We start from the raw sequence: 15,257 nt of genomic DNA on the forward strand, positions 1-15,257 counted from the left end.
TGGCACATAGCAGGTGATCCATACATTTTTTTTCGAATATAAATTTCTTTATTTTTGGCTGCGTTGGGTCTTCGTTGCTGCTCACAGGCTTTCTCTAGTTGTGGTGTGAGGGGGGCTACTCTTCGTTGAGGTGCGTGGGCTTCTCATTGAGGTGGCTTCTCTTTCTTGCCGAGCATGGGCTCTAGGTGTGCAGGCTTCGGTAGTTGTGGCACATGGGCTCAGTAGCTGTGGCTTGCCGGCTCTAAAGCACAGGCTCAGTAGTTCTGGCACACAGGCTTAGTTGCTCCAAGGCATGTGGGATCTTCTGGGACCAGGACTCGAACCCGTGTTACCTGCATTGGCAGGCGGATTCTCAACCACTTAGTCACGAGGGAAGTCCTCCATACACTCTTGTTGAAAGACTTCCGGGGAAATAGGTTTGTTCTTGGCGGTTGTCTACTTGCCTTGCTCTCATTTACGCAGATGCAGAGCTACAAGTCACTGCCCTGTAGGAAGCTCGGTATCCTCCTGGAAGAACCGGGAACCCAGGAGCCAGCAGCCCAAGGAGCTCGACCACGAACCCAGAATGGGGTCTGGACAAGTGATAGGCTCAGCCAGGACTCTCCTCGCAGACAAGCTCGAAGAACTACATTTCCCAGAATCTTTTGTTCTCGCATGGACTACATTTCCCAGAGGGGCTCGCGACTGTCCCTGCCCCACCCCTCCCGGACCTACGTGGGGCGTCGGGCGTTTGCCGTTGGCGTGAGCTGATTACGCGCCAGAGGTCCGCTGAGGCGGTACCGTGTGGAGTCCCCAGCGGAAGCTTCTGTCCGGCCGTGGCAGTTCCGGAGCCTCCAGCCTGTGGCCTGCGGAACCCCCGATGCCTGGGCGAGGTGAGCGGCGGGGGGTAGGCAGGATGCGGGAGGGAGGACTGGGCTTCGGGAGGTTGCGTCGCCGGGGCATGGGGCAGAGGCCCAAGAGACGCGAGCCGGGCCTTTGTGGGCGCCGGCGGGCCGAGAGCTGGGCACCCCTGGCTCTGTTCGCCTTCCGTCCCCAGCCGTCCCACTGACGTGCCCCTGAACGAGACAGGTCGGGCACTTCGTCCCCATTGGCTGGACCCAGCCACCCTCCTGCTTTTTCCCGACCAGTTCCCAGCGCGCTACCTGCCCAGAGCCTGCCGGCATTTGAATTTGTTTCGGGCTGGCAGTGAACGTGAGAAAATTAATTCCTCCCCGTACCATCACCCCTGCACTCCCGAGTGACAGGCTTGTTTTACGCGAGAAGTGAGTCGCCGGCTTCCCCCAGTGGCAGAGCCAGGACTGGACCCAGGTCTTTGGTTTAATGTGCCCTTTCCTCAAGACAGCAGCCCCCTCCCCGCCATAGGAGAGCTGATGTTTTCCCTTTCCGAAGCAGCTTTCTCTAGAAATCTGGAAATTGTTTCCTTGACAGGAGGGAGAGGAATTGGGTGGGAATGCTTGAGGTGGAGAAAAGTTGTCACATGCACGCAGGGAGGTTAGAGCAGGTGCTCTGGAGCCCGCGGTTCCTGGAACCCTGGTGCCACCCTCCCTGGCTGTGTGGACTGGGGCAAGTTGCTCCCACTCTGCCCTCAGTTTCCTGATCTATAAAATGGGGTGCTGATAGTGCCAACTGTGCTGTGGGACTCGATGATGTATTGATAGGTAGTGCCTGGCACGCGGTGAGGCTCAGGGAGTTGCTGCTACTGCTGATAGAGTCCTAGGACCTTTTCCTCTGAGCCAGGGAAAGAGCTGGGCCTGGACCAGGATGACCCAGCCCTTCTCTCTGGTCCTGTCTAGCCCTCGTTCCTTCTGACTTCCTTCTCTGAGGGCACTTGGCATCATTCTCAAGTGGTATAAAGGTTTCAGAGCTGCTGATTCTGAGGGGTGGAAAGCAGAAGGGGCTTCCTCCTGGTTCTCTTTTTCTTCTCTCAGATCTGGCTTCTGGAGACTTCTCCCATCCTAAGGTGAAACTGCCCAGAAAGAGGACATGGCTACTGAACAGAGGGAAGCAAGGTCTCAGGTGAGTTCATTGCCATCTCAGGTCTTAGAGACAGATGGGGTTTTTTTGTTTTTTTACCCTTAAACTGAAGTTTTCTCCCCAATACAGTCTTCGCCAGGATTTGGAGCCCATGTCCTTCTCCCTTGGAAGAGTTGGTCCACCCTGGTGGATGGTGGATTGCGTAGGGAATGCTTGCCTCCAACCCCCCAATCCATGGCCTGTGTTTCTCTTTTTTTTTCTAATAGACACTCTTTTATTCATTAATCTCAATTCACTGTATGATTAGTGAATTGATAGGTAAGATGCCACATGTCTTATACCACTTGGGGTCAGAACAAACAAACATGCGCACTTGGCAGAGTTCCTTTCTGGCCTGTCTCCTTTGCTCAGTCGTGTCCCCCTCCCTACCCTTGGCCAGAATGCTTTTCTTTTTCTTTCCGCCCCTGAGAAATCCTCATGATACCTTCGCCAGGCTTTTCCCAGTCCATAGTTTTTAGTTTTTCTCCATCTTAACTTTCTGGATCATGTGCCTTGCTTCTGTCACTCTCTTGAAAACTGATGTTGACCTGCCATTTTCATCTTTATGTTGTGAGAATGAGGGTGGGACCCCATCCAGGTGAGCCACTGTGTGAACAAAGGATAGCCATGCTGGTGGGGATGTAGATGGAAAGGTCTCTTGACTCCAAGAGCAGAGAGAAGACTCCTCAGGAAGCAGCAGTGAGAGTTTCATGGGATATTGGTAGTGGAGAGGCAGTGTATACGGTGATTCCTCAGTGGGGCTTTTGAGCCAGATGGCCAGGTTTGTGCCCATCTCCTCTGTTGCTGTTAATGGGTCTTGGGCAAAAAACTCCACTTCTCTGTGCCTCAGTTTCTTCACCTGTAACATGAATACAACAACTGGGCCTACCTTAAAGTGTAGATGAGAGGATCCTGGGAGTTAGTGCATGGAAAGCGTTCTTATCAGGGCCGGGCACATAGTAGATGTTCAATATGTGGTGGTTGTGGTAGCTAAACGATATTATTCTAGTTCATGATGTCTATCTATCTACTGTTGGTAGATAGAAATGACTATACAGTGTCCTTCCTTTACTCATCCTCATCTAACAATAGTAGTTAACGTTGCTGGGGAATATCCTGAGGGCTTCACCTTTGTTCTCACTCTCATAGCGAAGCAGAAGTTATTACCCCCATTTTACACTTGAAACTAAGGCTCAACGAAGTCAGGTAACCTGAAATCAAACCCAGGTATGTCTGGCCTCTAAGTTCATGTTAGTTATCATCCAGCCTTTCCTCTGGTACATCTTTCAGAACACAGGGCAGGCCTGGCCCCCAAATGACCAGAGTTCTCTGCAATGTGATGTTGTGTATCTTTTGGACCCATGAAATGTGGTAGTGGTTGATCTTCTGAGACTGTGGCTAGGGCCTGCCTCTGCATATTTGGGCTACTTTTTCTAAGCCCTTCCCATTCCATTCCAACAGAGCCAGGCTGCTCTCTTACCCAGAATCTTCTCCATCCCTGCTTGTGTGTCCTATGTGACATTTCTCCCTAACCTCACCTGCTGCCGATATGTCAGTACTATGTGGACTTGTGTGTAAAACTCAGTGACAGGACGTTTAAGACCAGAGAGAGAATATACCCACCAAGTGCTGGGTTAAAAGAAAACTTCAGTTATCGTCTTGTCTCTGCCATTGATAAAGTATGTGACCTGGTGTCTTAACTGCCCTGGACCTTGTGTTTCTCATCTCTAAAATGAGGATTGAACTAGGAAATAGTATATGGTCCTGTCCAGCGACACTTTTCTTGTTCAAATTGTTTCATGCCTTTTTCTTGTCTGCCAGTTGGATTGTAAATTGTTTTGAGGGCAAAGATCATTTCTTGTATTCCCTGCCATGTGCCAATAAATTATCTTATTATACATGCACTGCATGTTAATGTTAAAAATCTCAGAGAATAAAAAAGTAAAATCACTCTTACCCCAACATCTTGAGATAATCATGGTCATACCTTTGGTATGCAGCCCTCAGAATAATTTTCTGTGTACCTTTATTTATTTATTATTTATTTATGTACATGTGTACATATGTATGTATGTATATTTTTATTTTATCATTTTAGCTTTTTATGTTGATAAAATATACATAAGATTAAATTTACCACTTTAATCATTTTTGAGTATATTGGCATTAAGTACGTTCACAGTGTTGTGCTACCATCACTACTCTTTACCTCCATCATATGGATTATCATTTATTACTTAACCCTATGAGATAGGCGTTGAGAGGCAGTTCCTTGGATTGGAATTCTACCTCTACGACTGACCAGCTGTGATATTGTGATTTATAATACGAAATATATATTTGGTCTTTGTCCCTGTTCCTGGCACATAATTTTCCAAAACCCTTGTGATTTCCTAAGTGGTTAGTAATATATGCTTTTTATCCCTGAAATTACTTCAGAGCAATGAAGGCACAATGGGTGTGTTTTGTATCCACACCAGAGTTTATGTTAATGAGGTTACTTTTGTACCCCACCTAAGGATGCGGGCTAATTGCCAGGGGAACCAACCTTGATTAAAGTGTTGGAATTTTCAGTCCTGCCCCCCAATAACCCCTCTTATCCATCTGTCACCACCCTAGGAGATGAAAGTTGAATCAGTCGCCAGTGGTCAGTGATTTAATCAATCATGCCTATGTAATGAACCTCCATAAAAACCCAGAAGGGTTCAGAGTTCTTCCAGGTTGGTGAACATGTAGAGAGTCAGAGAGAATGGTGAATCCCGAGAGAGCATGGAAGCTGTGCACCCCTTCCCTATGCCGCTCTTTCACCTGCCAGTTCCTATATCTTCTTTTATAATAAACCAGTAATCTAGTAAGTAAATGTTTTCCTGAGTTCTGTGAGCCACTCTGGCAAATTAATCAAACCTGAGGAGAGCGTTGTAGAAACCTCCAACTTATAGCCAGTCAGTCAGCAGCACAGGTAACAACCTGGACTTGTGATTGACATTGAAAGGGGGCCAGTCTTGTGGGAATCTGACACTATCTTCAGGTGTCAGAATTGAGTTTAATTGTAGGACACCCAGCTGGTGTCCCACAATTGCTTGGTGTGTGGAAAACCCCCACATCTGGTGTCAGAAGTGAAGTAGTGTTGTATTAAGAGTAGAGGAGACATGCAGGAGGAGTGAGTTTTTCCTTCATACCAGCTGTGTGACTTGGATAAATTTCTCTTTGTTTTCTCTTGTGTAAAATGGACACAATAATAGTACCTTCTTCATAGGGTTGTTGTGAAGATAAAATAAAGATATACACTAAAGGTTAATATAAAGCTCTAAGAATAGTACTTAGCCTGAAAAAAGCATTCAATAAATTATAGCTATTTTAATTTCCATTATTACTGTCCTCAAGCTTTAGGGAGCACAGAGTGCCTTCAGTTATTTAAACTAGCTCCCTCGGTGATTATTGAGGTTGTTTCCATTTCTTTGCTGGTACTAACACCATGATAAATGTCCTTGCATGTGCATTTTTGTTCAGTGTTCATTATCAAACAAATATAGTAATTGGAGAGTTAAAGAGTATGCACATTTTAAAGCTTCTAATGTATGTTACCAAATTGCCAACAGGAAGATTATTCTAACTAACACTCCCACTAATGGCCTTAATACCTCCACACATCTCTTGTAGCAGTTAACTCGGGGCCTGGTTCATACTTCATGCTACTCAGTATATGTTTGTCATTGGTCAGTTGTTCATTAAACAAATGACCTGGAACCTTCAGAACCTAGAATAATATAGAAGCATTTCATGGTAGCCCGTCTACTCCCCACTGCCGCCTTTTTCACCCTGTGTGATGGGTGGTCCTGGGTGAGCTGGGATGCTTGTCTCTACAGGTGTCAGTGACGTTTGAAGATGTGGCTGTGTTCTTTACGCGGGATGAGTGGAGAAAGCTGGCTCCTTCTCAGAGAAACTTGTACCAAGATGTGATGCTGGAGAACTATAGTAACCTTGTCTCATTGGGTAAGGAAATTTCCCCTGTAGATAAAGAATTCAGAAATTGGGATACCTCAGCATCTGATTTCCTGGATAAAAGCCCTGGGTCATTAAAAACTTTAGCTGAGTTTTGCCTTAGCACTGTGCAAACTGGATCTCCATAAATAAACCTGAAAACCTTTTTCTCCCTTGCAGGTATGGAATTGCCCCATGGATGGGACAATCTACAGAGCTGCACATTAGAAATTCCCTCACTGCAGGCAACATTTTCCCACTATGACTGAACTATGATGTGTTTGCTCATCTCTTAACAGAGAGCATCCCTCAACCTTTTTCTTTGACCCAACACTGGCTTTTTTCAATTCTTTTTTTACAGGGGTCAGCAAACTTTTTCTGTAAAGGGCCAGGGAGTAAATATTTTCAGCTTTGTGGGCCACATATAGTCTCTGTAACATATTCCTTTTCTTTTTTTTGAACCATTCTTTGCTCAAGGGCCATGCATAAACAGACAGTGGCCTAGATTTGGCCTATGACCCATAGTTTGCTGACTGCTGCCATCTTTCAAAGGGAGTCAGATAGTGTTTTCTCATTTTAAACAAGCTACTTGGTACATAATCCTTTCCACAGATACCTGTTACAAATATTAATTTAATCTGTACATTTAACATACATTTAACAGTATATACATATTCCCTCTTGTATAGAAAGCTATTAGCACCCTGTTAATCAAGTCTGCATGTTTATCATACTTCACTAACATACAACTAAATGTTACATTGCCCCTTGCTTTTACCCTAACACACCCCTCACATTGTGGGGGCACAACTGGAGCATCCCTCAGAAGTTCTCTGTATCATCCTTTGAGTTTTCTGCTCAGATCTCAGATACCTCTTTGTGTTAAGGCAAAATCAAGTCTTTTTTTTCTTTTTCTTTTTTTTTCTTCTTTTTGGTCTATGAGCAGGACTCCCATTTTCCAAACCCGAGGTGATCTCCCTGTTGCAGCAAGGAGAAGATCCCTGGAAGGTAGAGAAAGAAAGCCCTGGAGGCTGCTCTCTAGGTGAGTGGGTGGGGAATGTCTGCAGGCAGCAGTCTGGTAAATGAGTGCATGTGCAACTCGGAGATGTTGGTCAGGGAAATTTCTGCAGGTTCTCAGTCCTCAAGAAGTTTTGGAGAAGGGATGCTAAGGCCCCAAGTCACAAGCTTCCTCTTCTTCTCTGATAATTACTGCACAGGTGAATCTCTCAGGATCTTTTCTCTTGTTATTTCCTGTTGTTTCAGAGGAGGTCTACATTGTCATGCATTCATTCCGCAAACTTAGTGCATTTAAGGAACTGCAGATAATTCATTCAGACTGAAGCTCAGGGTATATGGGAAAAGAAAGAGATGAGGAAGGAAATGAGATTAGAGAGCCAGGTGGGGGCCACACTATGAAGTGCTTTGGTACAGTTCTTAGGGATGGGAACTGTCCATGGATGACTGGAAATAATTCAAGAGTTTCAAGCAGAAGAGTTGTATGGTTGTTGATATTTTAGAAAAAATAGTCTGAGTCTGAGATGCTTTAAACGTCCTTCAGTAAAGGCTAAAGAAGCTGAGGTGGATCCCTACACTGGCACACAGCACCACAGTCAAAGCAGCAGCACTGGTGTGGGCGGAGCTCCAAGCTACGTGAAGGACTAAAGCAAGTTACGGTGCATTATTATGACATATCGCCATTTATATGTAAAGAAAATTACTTGAGTGTTTGTCTATATGCATTATGTGCGTGTAAGTGCCGAGAGAAAGGTCGGGGGACACCTAAGCTGGTAACTAGTTACATTTGGATTGGGATTGAGAATGGGCCTTGATGAAAGGGGACTTTAGTTACATGCAATGTTATTAAAATTTTCACAGAGAATATATTCATGAGTCCTTGTTACACAATTTCAATTAAATAAGAATGGTCACTTTGGAAACACTGTTGGTCTTAGATTTGAAGTGAGGAAAAACTAGAGGTGGGAACCTTCTGGAGATTATTGCCTAATGTAGGCAAGACATTACCTGGAGGAAGGCATGTGCAGTGAGTTCAGGAAAGAGGAGAGGTCCCTTCATTAAGGGTATAGGACAGGTTCGGTGTGGGATGGGTTTCATTTGAAATGTTAGTGAAATATGGGTAGAGGTCACCAGTGGACAGCTGTAGAAGGTAAACAGGGTCAGAACTCAACAGGGAGGTCAGGGAGCCATCAGTGCAAAGGTGGCATTTGAAGCCTTGAGCTGAGCAGATGAGGGAACGGAGGAGAGGACAGAGTCCCAGGAAACCTCAGTGTTTATGAGGTGGGTTAAGAAGGAAGAATCTGTGGCTGAGCCTGAGAAGAAGTCACCAGAGGAGAAAACTGGCAGATTCGGCTGTCATGGAAGTTGAGGACTGAGAGCTGTTGACTTGGGGAGGCCAGGGCTCTGGGGGATCCAGGTTCTAAGCCTCGCTCACTGCTTTCCTGTCCCATGATAAACAGTGCAACCTTGGACAGAAGGATGCAGGTCCTGCCCTGGCGGAGCTCAGTGGAGGGGGAGGCTAATCGCACACAGGGCTGTGGAATGACAGCCTCCGGTGAGGACCTCGGGTGAAGAGCCGCAGGTGCTGTGAGAACGTGGAACAGGAGGGGCGCTGTGGGCAAGGCTTCCCGAGGAAGGGCCGGATCCCACATTGTGAGAAGCATTCAGGCACAGGAAGAGCATGTCCGAGAGTCCAGACAAAGGAAGCCGGTGTGTGGAGACGGGAGCAGGGAGAGGGGGCCGGGACCTGAGAGCCAGGCACAGCCTCTGAGGAGTTGAAGTACCCTGGCCACGGGCCCAGGTTTATATTCTGCAAGGATCAGCCTGCAACCAATGTGGAGCCACCTGGCATGGACGTAGTAGGACTTGTCTGAGGTTGCTGTCGGGTCCAGATGAGTCAGTGATGACCCCTCACAATGCGGGCCCAGCAGAAGGGCTGTGGGACAGGCTGTCTCGATCCCTAAAGCACCCACACCTTTAGTAGAGCTCATTCTTCCCCGTATAATGTGAGATCTTTTGAGGTGGGAACCACACTTATCTCTCCTTATACCTTTTAACTGTCACTTGGGAGAAATATTCTAATTTTGTGGGAACTGCTAGAGACCACCACAAAGTAAACAGAAAACGCAGGCAGCAGGAAACCAGTGGAGAGTTTAGGAGGGGTGTCAGGTGTGGACTGAGTATGGCGTGGAAGATCAAAGGAAGAGACGGAAGAATTGTTCCCTTTCCATTCGCCTCGGGAGCCTCTGATCCATGAGGAGTCCCCCTTCCTGAGTGAAGTGTTAGTTGGATTAAACTGAATAGAAAGTATGACTGGAGTCGAAAGCTGTCCAGAGAGACCCTGAAGACACCTAGTGGTGATGTCAAGTCCTTCTCAGGTTTGGGAAGCTGTCCCTGAAGGAAAACTCTGAGTGGGTGTCTGGAGGAAGTAAGGCCATCAGAGCCAAGCAGTGTGTGCGTTTCGCTTGATGGGATGAACCTCCTCTCTTTGGTCAAAGGAGACAGTCAGATGGGGCGTCCTGGGAGTGCTGGCGTGTGGTTGTGTCTCTCCTGCACCCCTGGCGAGTCTCCCATTTGCCTGGACTAAAGTGCCCTTGGAACAGTTTCCCTTCCAAGGGGAGCTCACTCCCCTGTGAGCTTAGGTGAGGGACCTGGATGTTCTTGGAAGTACCTTGATCATTAACTCTAGGCCAGAACCAAAAACCGACCCTTTGAACAGCTGGTGACAGAAAAGCTTATGCTTCCAGGGTAGGACTCCTAGAACCTCTAATTGCCTCCAAGTGTGTTTTTAAAATATAATTTTCACTTCAAAACTCCTCACAAATAGGAAAAACAAGACAAAAAGGGAAAACAAACTGTCATCCCTGGATCTGTATGTTTCATGTTGAGAGATGGGAGGAAATGGCTCAAAGGCTACACGTCTCATCTGAGTCTCTTACTTAAGAAATGAGTCCAAAGTCTAATCACTATTCTGGCATATTATGTATATAAGTTATATATATATATATAAAATAAGAATAATGTGATTAAATCAACTTGAACGTCTCATGAGTTTGATTTACACCTAACATGAAAATATTCTTTTATTCAAAAAATTTAAAATCCAGGGATGATCTAGGTAAACAGTTACCTCCAATGAAAAGGTGTTTTTCTTTCTTTGTCTTTTTCTCTTCCTTTGTTATATTTATGCAAGAATTCAGGGCAGACTGAACCTGGAAGGGTGGTCAGCTAAGGGGTTGCTTGTGGGCTGCCTTCCACTCACCGAGACTTGCTGGGGCTGCATCTGCACAGAGAGTAGGGGTCTTTTTCTAATTTGCAGAAAGGTGCTGTAGGGGTTATAGCGGCAGCCTAATGAAATAACATGCAGTGATTTTAAGGAGTGAATTTCTTACAAGGTGAAAGTTGAGCCCAAATGCTCTGTAGCCCTGTTTACTATGTTTGATTTAGTCTTGTTCTCATCCCCTGCGCTCCTCTCCTGCCACCAACATCTACTGTCCTTGTAGCTGCCAGAATGGTCTATTTAAAAGATAGATCAGGTCATCTCACTCACATGCTCAAAACCTCTAGTGGCTTCTATCACATAGAACACAATCCAAAGCCCCCAGCGTGGCCCTCAGAGGCCTTTGTGGTCTGGCCCCAGCTACCTCTTCGCCTTCACCTCCTTCCTCTCTGCCCTTCATTGGAGAACTCTAATCACCCTGGCCTCCTTGTAGTTCATCAGGAAGGCCAAGCAGGCTCCCACCTCAGGGCCTCTGCACTTGCTTTTTCCTCTCCTGGACCATTCTTCTTCCTGACGGCCAGGAGCCCACTTGACTCACTTCCTCACACTATACAGGTTTCTGCTCAGATGGCACTTTGTCAATTAGACACAGCTCATCCTTTGTTCTTTGTCCTCCACAGGACACAGGTCCTTTGTCCTCCACATTCTTTATCCCCTCACCATGCTTCATTTTCTCTCAGAGTACTTATTACTGCCAAAGAGTACATATTTATTTATTATCGGCTCTTCCTCTGGATTGTAAATTCCCTCATGCTGGGTTGTCTGTTTCATTTGTTCCCATGTCCCCAATACCTAAAATAGTGCCTGGTCAGAGTCAGCTTCCAGTTAGTGAATGTATGAATGACTTGGTTAGGTAGTTGTGATGGCGACAGAAAAAAGGGAACCAGTTGCAGAGATATTTGGCAGATAAAAGCAACAGGACTTGGAGATGGTTTAGATATGGAAGATAGAGGAGATGGAGTTGTCAAGGATGCGTGCTTGGTTTGTGGTTTGTTCTGGGATGGACAGTGATACCATTCACTGAGATAGTGGTGCTAGGAGATCAGATTTGGGGGATGGTATAAATATGGTTTTGGATGAATTAAATTGTCTTTGGTTGACCCAGTTATTCAAGTGGAGATGTCAAATAGCCTGTTTGATTTGGAGTTCCACCCCTTATAATATACCCTGGGCATTAAATGTAAATTTGGGAGACCCTGTTACTAAAGATAATTGAAACAGTGGTTGAGTTTGAGTTAGCCTGTGGAGTGGATTCAGAGTACAGCAAGAGCAAGAAAGAGCCTAGGACTCAATCTTGAGGAACTGTGGCATTTCATGGCTAGGCAGAGAGAAATGAACCCCTAGGGAAGACAAGGGTAAGGTGTACTCTAGAAGGAAACTCAGGAGTCTAGTGTCATTGAAGTCAAGTCTCATAAAGGATGGTATCAGTAGAGGTAGGGAAAAGTAGATGAACTTGAGACATATTTAGATGGCAGAATAAACAAGTCTTGGTAATTGATTAGCAGAGGGAGAGGTGTGAAGGATGCCTTTTAAAGTTTTGATTCAGAACTGGTGCCAATTACAGAGACAAAAGGGTTATACAGGTTAGGGGGAGGAAATAATCATAAATTCAGTTGAGCTGTCTTTGAGACACTCAAGTTGCTGTTTTGAGCTGGGTTTTGTATAATTAGGTATGGAGAGTAGAGAAGTCTTGCCTAGAGTATGTTTATAGATGAAGCTGGCCTGTGGAAAGGGTACAGAGTGAAAAGAATCAGGGGCCTAGCACTCAACCCTATGGAACTCCAAGGATTAAAGATCAGGTAGAGGAAAATGAGCGCACAAAGGACATTGAAAAGCCGCAAAGGAGATTGAAGCTGGTGGAACATGAGAAGAATTTGGAGGCAAGTTCAGGGTCACTGTAGCTTAGGTAGTGAGCACCTGAAGGAAAATGAGGGGTCACTATCAGATGCTGCTGAGAGGTAAGTTAGGTGGGGACTGAAGAGAGCATCTTGCCTCTGTCACATGAAGGTCATGGTTGCCTTAGAGTAGTGGTAAGGACAGAAGCCAGAATGGAGCCCATGAGGGGTGAGTGAGCAGGAGGAGATGAATATGTGTGGGATACGACAAGGTGAGATGTGACAAGGAGGCAGTAGCTGGAGAGCTCTTCTATGCAAATATAAACAAATATTTCTTGTTTTTCTCTGTCCACTCAAATTATATTATACAGCACACATTATTCTGCCCCTTTCACTTGATATATATTGAAACTCTTTCCATGTCAGTACATAAAGAGCTTCCTCATTCTAAGGAGTAGTTCTACGGCCTTCAGCTGGCTCTCTTCTTGGCTGGCAGAAGAGGTGATTTTGGTTGTATGTGGCTTTGGATAATGTTAGCCCAGTGGGTCCAGTTTGGGCTAGAATTTTATAAATGCTATGGTTTCTAATTAGCAATATGGATATTGGTTTAAAGCTGTACCTTTATCATGTACCCATATGATGTCCTGGTGTATTACATTTAGAGTTAATCCAACTGTCCATCAAAGGAATCTGGTTGAATAAGCTGAGGGACATTCTCATGGTGGAATTCTCTGTAAATTCCACTGTGGGGTGATAATATTACTAAGTAGGGGAAAGTGCAGAACAGAACAGTGAGAGTAGGAGTTTTATCAAAGGAAGGAGGAGATACCAAAAAAGAAAAAGTGTATATTTGCTTATATTAAAAAAAAAAATAGAGAAGCCAAAAAAAAAAAGGATAAAAGCAGATCTATAAAAATGGTTACCTATAAGGTGAAGGAAGAAAAAGAAAAAGGATTGAGAGAACAAGGATAGAATGTAGAATTTTTTTAAGGTACCTTGTTTTTATAATGTTGACTTTGGAACCATAAGAATGTTTTATAGGGCTTCCCTGGTGGTGCAGTGGTTGAGAGTCCGCCTGCCGATGCAGGGGACATGGGTTCGTGCCCCGGTCCGGGAAGATACCACATGCTGCAGAGCGGCTGGGCCGTGAGCCATGGCCGCTGAGCCTGGGCGTCCGTAGCCTGTGCTCCGCAGCAGGAGAGGCCACAACAGTGAGAGGCCCACGTACCGCAAAAAAAAAAAAAAAATGTTTTATAAATTATAAAACAAGATTAAACAAAAATGAAAAAGTGTTCCATAAATATTGAAAGCAAAATGAAACAAATGACCCTAATTGTGTTTCAGATTGTTGGCTTAGTCACAGAGAAAAATTATCTCAAATGCTTTTAAATCACAGCAGCTTGAATAAAGATCCTTAGTGATTTATATAAATATTATGGTTTATAATAAATATATATTTGGTACAGAGCTCCTAAAACCCTGGGAATTCCTAGGTGATGAGAGCCACAAAGGTGTCTTTGTTATGTTAATGAGGTTTCTTTTGGACCCTATCTTAGGATGGGGCCTGGTTGCCAGGACCAATCATGTGATTAGAGGTTTGAAACTTGACCTCCAGGGAGGGGAGGGGGACTGGAGGTTGAATTAGTTGCCAGTGGCCAATGATTTAATCAATCGTGCCTGTATAATGGCGCCTCCATAAAAACCCAAAAGGACAGATTCAGAAAGCTTCTGGGTTGGTGAATATGTGGAGATCTGGGGAGAGTGGTGTACTTAGAGAGGGCTTAGAAATTCCATGCCCTTTCCCCATACATTGACCTGTGCATCTCTTCCATCTGGCTGTTCCCAAGTTATATCCTCTTATAATTAACTGGTGATCTAGTAAGCAGAATGTTTCTCTGAGTTCCATGAGCCACTGTAGCAAATTAACCAAACCTAAGAAGGGGGTCGTGGGAACCTCTGATTTATAGCCAGTTGGTCAGAAGTACAGATGATAACCTGGGCTTGTGACTGGTGTCTGAGGGAGGCAGGGTGCAGTCTTGTAGGACTGAACCCTTAACCTGTGGGATATGATGCTATCTCCAGGTAGATAATGTCAGAGTTGAGCTGAATTGAGGACACCCAGTTGGTATCCAAGAATTGCTTATTATTGATGTGGAAACCGCCCCCCGACCACCACATTGGAATTGGGTGAAGAACATGCAATTAATACCTTACAGGCAAAAATAACTTCAAACAATAATGTTGATTTTGGTGGTTATAATAAAACTATGTGGTTATGTTTACAAATAGAGTTCTTTGAGAAATGTGTTCTGAAATATTGATGAAATGATATAATATGGAATTAGCGTACTTTAGCATATGCTAATGAAAGAGACGTAAGGGAGTTGTATTAATTTTCTCAGCCTGCTCCAACAAAGTGCCACAAACTGTGGCTTTAAACAACAGAAATTTATTGTCTCACAGTTTTGTGGGACCATGCTCCCTCTGAAACTCCAGGTAGAATCCTTCCTTGCCTCTCCCTACCTTCTGGTTGTGGCCAGTGGTCCTTCTTCCTTGGCTTGCAGCTGCATCACTCCAGTCTCTGCTTCTCTTGTCACTTGGTGTTCCCCTGGGGTATCTTGACGTGGTCTTTCTGTGCTTGCCTGTGTCCAAATTTCCCTTTTATAAAGATACCAGTCATATTAGAACCTACCCTAATCACCTCATCTCAACTTGATTGAATCTGCAAAGTTACTTAACCTTAAGTTACTTAACCTTACCAAATAAGGTTATATTCTGAGTTATTGGAAATTAGGACTTCAACATATCTTTTTCGGGTGATGCAATTCAACCCATAATAAGGTAATAGATGAAACATCATTAGTGATTGTTGATGCTGGCTTGGCAATTCATTGTACAATTCACTCTACTTTTGTACATGCTGAACATTTTCCATAATAAAAAGCTTTAAAAATCAGAATTACCAACAACAGAATTTCTAAAACAGCATTTCTCTTTTTCACCAACACAGGCATTCTGGAATACATTTACAGATGTGTAGTTCTGCCCCCATCGTGGTGTTGTGTGTAATTCTCAGCATATAGCTCCCTCAATTATCTGACTCTAGAAAACCTTATGAGACTGCAAATGCATAT

General features: G+C 44.8%; 1 protein-coding gene across 1 annotated transcript in view; it reads left to right on the top strand.

Moving 5' to 3' along the window:
- Positions 1-654: 654 nt before the first annotated feature.
- The window catches only part of ZNF354A (zinc finger protein 354A), a gene marked incomplete at both ends in the record, with an annotated part of 45,991 nt that continues 31,388 nt past the window's right edge, over positions 655-15,257 (top strand). Inside the window, 6 exons of the mRNA XM_079701427.1 lie at positions 655-741; positions 823-872; positions 1,037-1,191; positions 1,961-2,016; positions 5,880-6,006; positions 6,941-7,036. Of these exons, the coding sequence (XP_079557553.1) occupies positions 655-741; positions 823-872; positions 1,037-1,191; positions 1,961-2,016; positions 5,880-6,006; positions 6,941-7,036 (571 nt within the window). The remainder of the gene's footprint in view (positions 742-822; positions 873-1,036; positions 1,192-1,960; positions 2,017-5,879; positions 6,007-6,940; positions 7,037-15,257) is intronic.

Source organism: Hyperoodon ampullatus, assembly GCF_949752795.1.
Source record: "Hyperoodon ampullatus genome assembly, chromosome: 4".
Classification (NCBI taxonomy): domain Eukaryota; kingdom Metazoa; phylum Chordata; class Mammalia; order Artiodactyla; family Ziphiidae; genus Hyperoodon; species Hyperoodon ampullatus.